Genomic DNA, 9,360 nt, shown 5'->3' with positions numbered 1-9,360 from the left:
TTTAACATTCTTGCTGCATGGCACCTGTTCTGGCTTCGTTATGCGGGATACTGAGGAGGTATCTATATACTACCCCGACGCAACCTTTCAGTACGAGCTTGAAGATTTCGAAGTAGCGAATGGCACGGACAGCTCGCTGCAAGAACGAACTAATGTCAGGGTAAGCAAATAATGTGCTTCAAGTAGTAGGAACAGCAACTAATCAGCCCTGCTAGATTTGCGAATACGTGAGTGTGCAACATCTGGCAAACTGCGTTACTATCGTTGCCGGGCTACAAGCTATTGGTATCGCGCTTGGTAAGTCCCTTTCTCTGGTTAGTGTTTGACGCCAAGTATGCTGACTTCATAGGTAATGCTGCCAAGTCTTTGAGTAACAGCAATAGCTGTGCAACTGTCAGCGGCACTGCCGGTAACGGCAAAGTCAAGTACAGATACTACGTAAGTACGATGTGCTCTGCCCTCGAAGAGTTATTTGCTAACAGCTGGTTTATAGGCTACTGGTCGTCACTGCGATACCACAGCAGAGGCAAGCACCATTGCTGGTGCAATTGAGCACCATCTCAAGAATGTCAGTGGGGGTAAGCTGTGCCGAACAGAGTGTTTGGATCTCACGCATGGTGGTACTTGGAACGGTTATCTTCTCGTCGGTCCCGCCAGCAAGTTTGAAAGCGACATGTATTGTGGCCCAAAGCTTCCTTTTACTAGTTGTGATTCTGGTGGCAAGGGAGACTTGCACTAGGCCAGGCAGCGGAAGTGTCAGGGATGTTGGGATTCTGCGGCTAATCTATCTCATGTACTAAGCACTTAGCTTGGAAATGTGCATACAAATGCCCAACTTGGGACAAGTCTTAATATGCTGGTGTATTGTTTGTTTTTTCGTCGTTAGTTCCAGGGACCGACAACTTGGGACTCTCAATCCACTATTCTGCCAGAGACGTGTTGAACCTAAGTTGTAGTCTAGGTACACTTGGGCTATGCTTGCTGTTAAACAGATGCAATTTGCTGTTAGGCTGGCGTCCTATCATTTCAAAATCAAGTGAAATGAATCAAGTATTCTAGTCAATTACTATAGTAGAGCCATTTACAATCCTGCCTTTATAGGCTACTGGCCAAGCGAGTTACAAACTTACTCGAGTTTGCAACTTTATCTGCTAAAGCCAATATACTAGTACTACCAAGAATCTCAAAGATTCCAACTTCGCATTGCATCTCCTCTAGGAGCCAGTTCCGCATCTCTACTGCTGATAATGAGTCAATGCCATAACTATGAAGCGGTTTCCCCTCTTCAATATTTTCAGTATCTTTATCTATGACTTTTGCAAGTCTTTCCTTGATGGCATCGGCGATGATGTGGGAGGCCTCTCCTAGGCTTTTTGAAGATTCCAGTGCTACGCGCAAAGCAAAAGACTTTTGCGTATGGCCAAGCGATTCTGGTCGCAACTCAGAGACAGTGAGTTCCTTGAACCTTGGATCTGAGAAATAAAACGGAGGCTCAAGTGAGTGTTGGTCAACATGGCCGCCGGTAGCGAGTCCCGTGATAATTTGGGCAGGCATCTCGGACGACTTCCAATCACCATGACCAGATTGATGCCCGCGCATCGCTGCAGACATCAACAGAAGAAATTCTTCCTCATACATACCCACACTCTCCCATTTCTTCAAGTTGCTGGTGCCCTGGCGTTCTGCGACAAAACCGATATCCAGCATAAGACCCAGATCGATACTTGTGGCAACAAGACCTTGCTGTCGTCGGTAGTGCGCCAAACTATCCATGAATGAATTCCCGGCTGCATAGTTCGCTTGTCCAGGGTTGCCAGTGATGCCCGAGATAGAGCTGATCATGATAAAGAAGTCGAGATCGCGGGGTAGGAACTGGTGAAGATTCCAAGAACCTTGTACCTTTGGTCTCAGGGATACTTTGAAATCATCATGCGTCATGCTCTCAAAGATACTGCTTTGTGTTAGGGTACCGCGAAAATTAGGGTTAAAGGAAGCTATCACTTACCCATCACGCAGCACCATGGCTGCTTGTATACATCCTGCGATTCGAGGCAGTTCCATGCCGTCATACTGTTCCATGACGCCTCTGACCTGATCTGGATTGCTAATGTCGCAAGTATGAAAGGCTGCCGAAGCACCATTCGCCTTTAACTTTGCAGCCAACGTCTTTGCGCTTTTGTCTGATGCGCCTGATCTAGACAGTAAGATCAAATGCTTGGCCCCAGATTTGGCCATATGTAGAGCAACACTTCTGCCAATCCCCCCTAAGCCACCAACAATTACATATGCAGCACTGGGATTCAGCTGCAATGTATTAACCACAGATGGGTGCACCGTGATCATGTCATCCTGTCCCATGGTAATCACTGTTTTGCCTGTTCCGCCTTTTGTTCCCACACTGCGAAATGCGTCTTGTAGGTGGGTGGAGGTAAAGATTGTCAAAGGAGACACAGGACCGATGGTACCCTCACTCATTAAGGCAGTAATATCTTTCACGAGGTTGTTGATCTTGTCAGGATACGAGGACAGCATGAAGTCGAAACTGAACTGTGCAAACGAAATCCCTCGTTCGAGCGGTCTGGAGTCTAGCAGTCCTTGGATTTGGTTGATTTGCACAAATCTTCCAAATGGAGCAAGGCATTTGCAGCTCTGATAGATCGATTCACCCGATAAGAAGTTGAAAACAACATCTACGCCGCGACCGCCAGTCACAAGGCTGATTTGTTCCGCAAGCGTGCCAATAGAGTCCGTAAAGATATGGTTCTCGTCGATGCCATATCTTTCATTTAGCAGCTCTGCATCCGACGAGGATTCCGCGACAACAAATACTTCAGCTCTGCGCTTTATTGCTAGTTGAATAGACGCTTGGCCGATGTCGCTGCCTGCAGAATGAATCAAAATGCTCTCACCAGCTTGCAGTCTTCCCAAGTCTCTCGTGCAGCTGAGCGCGGTGACGAACGCGGATGAGATAGATGCCGCCTCAGCAAATGTGAGATCTCCTGGTATCTTATGGCAATAATTTGCTTTAATACGGATACATGTTCTGAAGGGCTTCGGAGTGATGAGATGGACTCGGTCACCAGGCACAAAATCGGAAACTGCGGCTCCAACTTTACGCACAACACCACTCGACTCACAACTCAAGAACGTTTCTTCGCCGTGTCCCATCACTGTAGAAATGTCTTGTGACCTGTTTGACAGTTAGTTGGAATAATGTATCGATATTTCATTTTCAATAACGCACCTAATGCCGAAAGCCCGTGGTTCAATTTCTACCTCATCCGCCAGTAATTCCCTTTTCATGATATCTGGCTCGAATCGCAGACTTTCTGGCGTTCCTTGATGGCCTATATGGAGCACCAGAGGAATGCTCGTGTCTCGCAAACGCATGGGCTCGTATGCGGTCTTGGACAACTGGTTCGCTACCTTGATGTTGAGATCCTTGGCGGAGGAATAACGGGTGATCCACAAAATGCCGTCTTCGATTATGTACTCCCTCTCCCCCGTGGCGGAGCAGAACGTATCGTATATACGGTGTGAGGCTTGCTGCATATCAGTCCGAGCACATGAACCCAGAAGGATAGTCGTCAGATCACGGTCCGGGTTCTCGTTCCTCATAGTTCTGAATAAACCAACGATGATCCCGTGCAGAGGGTTTGAGGCTTGTGTGACCCAAACAACCTTCTTCGCTCCGAACAGGAACTCCTTGAGAGCATTGAACTGAGTGGCAGACTCACCCAGGTCGAGGCAGTCATCCATCTCCAGAAGTGAAATGCAGTGCATGCCCTGAAGGCTTATCGGTCCATCAAGCAAATAGTGCGTCTGGACAGACTGCCCATGAGATTCCAAAAGTTGGACTAGGTGGCTTGACACTACCAAGCAAGACCTAGATGGCCTCTCAGGAAGTAGTAGTGTTGTCGCACTTTGTCCTTCGGGATTTCGTTTTTGGATGGATTTAGACGCAATCATAACGCCAGTCGCTTGTTCATCAAGTCTTTTGTCTTCAGAGACATCAGTGAAGTCTTGAAAACCAGCTGTTCTGGCGAAGTCTTGCAGATTATCCTTAGCGGAAGGCTGTGACACCAGCGCCCACCAGCCATACGGTTTGAGTGACTGACTCAAACGCTGCACATCCTGCTGGCCATAATTATGATGACCAGTAGTGATAATTAAATCATACTGGGAATTAAATAGATACTCATTGTTCCAAGCATCTTGAGGTGTAATTAATTTGAAAGATAGGTTTGAAGCTTGCTGTTGTGCTTGTTCCTCTATGAGGGTCTGGGAGTTGGAATTCGGGCTTGCGATTGTCCAGTTTGCGGATGCAATACCCAAATCTCGCGATTTCGTCAACCTTTCCAGTATAGGACCTAGAGCCACAGAATCCCCATCAGAGATCTCTAGTATGGACATACTGGGCTCAATTTGCAGTGAGAGGCTTATAAACTAAGTGTAAAGGTTAGTTGTGCTTGGAAAGGTTGGTGGAACTTGGTCTTTCGTGCATAACATACTTGAGCTAAGCTTTCCAAAGCCGCGAGGCGTTCTTCATCATCTTGAAGTGTCTCCTTTTCCATGCACCGCTGCAGGATATCAGATATACCAGTGAGTGGCATAAGTCGGAGGTCAGGAACTCGATTAATAATTCCATATCGGGCTTTTACATCCTTGACATTCGAAATAGGTTGAGAAGTAGAAGCTACCTGCCGACATCGCATGTGTGAAATTTGTATCATGGGCTCCAGACTGACAGGATTGCCAAAAGCAATATTTGCTGTAACGTTGCTCTGCCTCACATCAATGAGGTGAGCGAAGCCTCGAAACTGTGCTAGAGGTCCTTTAGGGCACATTGAGGAGATCTTGATGCTGTCGATCGATGACGGAATAAAAGCAGTGTCCAGCTCCTCAAACTCTGGTCCAAAGGCCGCGAATAAGAGTTGAAACATGCAATCAAGACTAGATGGATGAACTAGATGGTCATCTTCGTAATGAGACGGCATAATTGATCTTGTGTCGTGAACAACGATTGAGGCGCAAGCCATGTTGTCAGAATAACCAATATCGATCATGTTTTGGAATGATGGACCATACTCAAGACCTATTTGCTTGGTCTTCGAGTAGAAGTGTTCAACTGCAAGAGGTGATTGACAGGCAGATTCGGTATTTTGCAGCTCGGTCTTGAAAGAATTGATCGGAGGATGATCTGATGCAAATTTAGCAATCACATAACCATAACAGTTCAACTGCAGAGGCGTTCCCTCTAAGCCGCTTGAAATCCTAAACTCATAGCAATCTTCCGCGGACGTCATAAGCTTAGGTCGCAAGAGTTGCAATTTCGTTTCAATGCCAGTATCACCATCTGGTATGATCATAGGGCGTTCGAGTTGTACATTCCGCAACTCAACCTGGTCAGGCAGTGTCGTGGGGTCATAAATCTGTAAGACAGCTTCAATGACCATGCATATCATGCCTGCTGCAGGGTACAAGATAGAAGACTGGACTTTATGATCACGAATCCACGGCATTTCAGAAGTCCTCAACAAGTTCCTCCAGGCAGGGTCTCCATCGACTACGTCTGATACGGGGGCACCCAAAAGATCAACCCGGTTATGAGATCTGAAGCGATGCGACTTGCTCACACGAGACTCGCACCAGTACGATTTGTCGTGGTTCCATGCATATGTCGGTAGTCCAATTAATGGCGTATCCTGGTTGACTGCCATGTTGACAGAGTTGATGTCGACCTCAAAACCATGGGTGAACAGTCTACCTGCTGTCTCCAAAGCTGTTGAACATGAACTCTTGTTCCTTGTTAGGACAGACCCGTAATTAACATTCTTGAAACCGCCAGCGGCTACAACTTGTCTAATTGGGCCTTGAAGGGCTGAGTGCGGTCCAATCTCGAGCAAAAAATCGACTGCGGATTCCCCTGCTCTCCTGCGTCGACTCCTGTCCCCGTTCAACAGTCGAGTCAACGCATCAGAAAACTCGACTGGGGATGTTAGATTCTGTACCCAATAAGAGGGTCCGAGGTCTCTCTGCTTCACAACATTGCAAGTAACGCTGGACATCATTTTGATGGTGGTCTCCTCTTCTCTACCATTGCAGTCGGCAATACTTTCAAGATATGCCTCAGCTATGTTGGCCATGTGGTGAGAGTGGTAGGCGTTTTCGACTTTCAATTTGCGGGAGAAAACTCCTTCGGCTTTCAGGATGCTATCCAACTGGTCTATAGCAGTTGCGTCTCCTGAGACTGTAACTGATAGCGGAGAGTTGTTGCAAGCGACCCGAGCCGTTCCGGCGGTGATCTGACCCATGTAATCCAGAGCTCTAGTCTTGGAACAACCTGCTGCAAGCATGGAACCCTTGAGATGGGGATAATTGTCTGCCATCTCGGACGATAGCTTCCCTCGATAATAGGACACCTTCCATGCGACTTCTCGTGATATCGCACCGGCACACATCGCCGCAGCTATTTCTCCGCTTGAATGCCCTATAACAGCGATTGGCTCAATGCCCCAAGACTGGAGCAGTTCAACAAGAGCAACCTGCAGAATAGTTGACAAGGGCTGAGCGAACTTGGCAAGGTTCAAATGGGAAGCTGGTTCTTTGTGACTCAATTCCTCCAGAGCGGACCATGAGGAACCCAGCTCACGCTTGAGATAATTGTCGGCAGCAACGACAGAATCTTTGAAAACTGGGTAGACAAAAAGCTCGCGCCCCATCCCTGCCCATTGGGCTCCTTGTCCGGTGAACACAAAAGCGAGACGCGGCTTATTCAGAGATCTAAATGGCTTGATCTCCGAGGATGCCAAATTTCGCAAGAGCTCATCCAACCCTCCAGCTACGATGGAGGTCTTCCACGGCAGTATGGAACGTCTTGTAGCAAGTGTATAAGCCAATCTGTCAAGATAGCTAGTAATTGAAGTAGACATCGCTTTTGAAGCCTCTTCCTCCAGATGGGTTGCGTATCTCTGTTTCATATTCAGGGCGGCAGATTCTTCATGGGCCGAGAAAACGAATAGGCGTTTGTTGGTGGTCTCTTTAAATGAGCTGGGTAAACTTTGCTTGTCGACAAAGTCTACCAGGACTCCGGAGTCTGCACTGAACCCGGCATCAGAACTGGCAGAAGAACTGTGTTCCGTCATTTGTGGGCTGTTTTGCTGGTGAATTTGTCTTTCATGCCAATATTCCAAATAGCTTGATGCATCGTCCAGAATTGCATGGGCATTAGTCCCACCATAGCCGAATGAATTGACACTAGCCCTCCTTACACCTGGCGTTGGCCATGGAATCTCAACAGTCGGGACTTGGATCTTGAGCTCTTCAAAGGGTATCCTGGGGTTAGGGTTGTTCAGATGAATATTTCGTGGAATCAACCCCTTTTCCACAACTAGAACAGCTTTAATGAAAGCAGCCAATCCGGCAGCACCTTCTGTATGGCCAATCTAGCATGTTCAAGTCAGCTTGTGTCCGTACGATGAATCAATGCTGTTGACTTACATTTGATTTGATCGAACCAACCACCAATGTCTTACTGGAATCCCTGTTCTTAGTGACGCTTGCACCAATAGCTCGAAGCTCAACTGAGTCGCCGGCCGCAGTACCGGTTCCCTACATAACGAATTAGCTAGCCGATACTAAGACAATATCATGTAGACCTCGAACTCCAATACTTACATGTGCCTCGAAATACATTGTGTCATCATAGTCAAGACCAGACTTTTTATACACAGAACTGATAAGATCAGCCTGCGCACTTGCACTCGGTAGTGTGATACCCGGGGTATGTCCATCATGATTGATCCCGGTACCTCGGATGACGGCTCTGATGGGGTCTCTATCGCGAACTGCCTGGTCCAAAGACTTGAGAATGACAGCCGCTATACCTTCACCACGGCCGTACCCGTCCGCACTGGCATCGAAGGACTTGGAGAGACCATCAGCTGACAAGAAACTCATGTTGGACATCCACATGGGCATGTCCGGGTTCAGCATCAGTGTTGTGCCAGCCGCGACTGCGACCTTGGAGACGCCGTCATTTATAGACTGGCAGGCCAGATGCAGAGCTACCAAACTTGATGAACAGGCCGTATCGAGTGTAAGGCTTGGGCCGTGCCAATCGAAGAACCAGGAAACGCGGTTTGCCTGCATGCCTGAGCCGATTCCTGCACCACTATACTTGGGTGCAGTTTCGGGATCTCGCATAAGCATATCAGACCAGTCTCGAGTAAATGTCCCAACATAGCAGCTCGTGTCGCTCCCAGTGGTATCCTCCATCTTAATTCCAGCGCTCTCCAGGCCCTCATAGACAACTTCAAGGAGCATACGCTGCTGAGGATCCATGGACTTGGCATCAATCGGAGCAATGTTGAAAAAGGCTGCATCGAACGCTGCAATGTTCTCGGAGAGAAAATGAGCACCTTCTGCAATAGTAGTATTGAGTTTATTACTGGGGTGTCTGAAGCCATCGACATTGTATCGATCGGGCGGGACCTTGGAATAGCAACCTGTGGTCGCGTTAGTCATTGACTACGCCCATCTACCATGGATACTTCAGCCAAAGATAAGATATTACATACTCCGAGCATCACTGAGAAGCTTCCAAAGTGCCTCCGGGTTAGAGCTATTACCAGGAAAGCGACAACCAATTCCAACGACAGCGATAGGCATCGCGGTGGTACTGCCTGTACCAGAAGTCATGATCACGGAATCGGAACTGATGGTATAATGAAAAGCAAGACGTTGATCTTGTGATGATTTGTTATTTGCTGTTATGCGGTCCAAACAGGTGAAGCTTTGCAAAGAGCAAGGGGACTTCGGGAAAAACATGTTTTCCTCTACATAATATCTTCCATCCGAACACCGGGCTTAATGTCCCTACTCGTTCGTCCTCGTAATTCCCAACCGTCCTTTGACGCCAGTCCTAACTGCGCCCAGCCAGAATGATCATTTGACTCTATAAAGTACTTTTCAAGTATCAGAAACACAAGTTTATGGACAGGCTGATGTGGAAACAGTGGTAATTGCCAGCCAGAATGAGCTGACGTTTTGACTTTGCATACATGTAGGGTAATCATAATCCCTGTCAGGCAATACCAACAGGGCATTCTGAGCCAGGGAGGTCTCGCTTAACTACCAATCGTGGTATGGATTGAACTCGGATCCGACAGGTACGTACTGGTCTAACCATGCCTGAGCGGGCGTAGTGTTCCGCTCACCTCGGATCACCCGTCTCCATGTACACAGGTATCCAAGTACAATATCTTGGCGAGTTGGAGGAGTACCTAGATAGCTGCTTTTCCTATTTCCAAGTAGGGTAGGTAAGCTGACAAAATTGATCACCGTGCATAAAGTTGCACC

General features: G+C 47.7%; 2 protein-coding genes across 2 annotated transcripts; one reads left to right on the top strand and one right to left on the bottom strand.

Annotated features, from left to right (window-relative positions):
- The first annotated feature begins 19 nt into the window (after window positions 1-19).
- Window positions 20-876, top strand: FGSG_10549 (uncharacterized protein). Its single transcript, XM_011321245.1, has 4 exons — window positions 20-160; window positions 216-297; window positions 350-438; window positions 494-876. The coding sequence occupies exons 1-4, from the start codon at window positions 41-43 to the stop codon at window positions 737-739; spliced, it is 537 nt and encodes a 178-aa protein (XP_011319547.1). The 5' UTR covers window positions 20-40; the 3' UTR covers window positions 740-876.
- A 44-nt stretch (window positions 877-920) lies between these two features.
- On the bottom strand, window positions 921-8,829 carry FGSG_10548 (uncharacterized protein; the record flags this gene model as incomplete). Its single annotated transcript, XM_011321244.1, has 9 exons — window positions 921-1,018; window positions 1,131-1,601; window positions 1,641-1,951; window positions 2,006-3,190; window positions 3,245-4,446; window positions 4,512-7,445; window positions 7,501-7,611; window positions 7,678-8,507; window positions 8,580-8,829. The coding sequence occupies 9 exons, from the start codon at window positions 8,827-8,829 to the stop codon at window positions 921-923; spliced, it is 7,392 nt and encodes a 2,463-aa protein (XP_011319546.1).
- Window positions 8,830-9,360: the final 531 nt, after the last annotated feature.

This window comes from Fusarium graminearum, chromosome 1 (genome assembly GCF_000240135.3).
Source record: "Fusarium graminearum PH-1 chromosome 1, whole genome shotgun sequence".
Taxonomy (NCBI): domain Eukaryota; kingdom Fungi; phylum Ascomycota; class Sordariomycetes; order Hypocreales; family Nectriaceae; genus Fusarium; species Fusarium graminearum.
The sequence above is the reverse complement of the archived record's forward strand: the minus strand, read 5'-3'. Positions and strand labels throughout refer to the sequence as shown.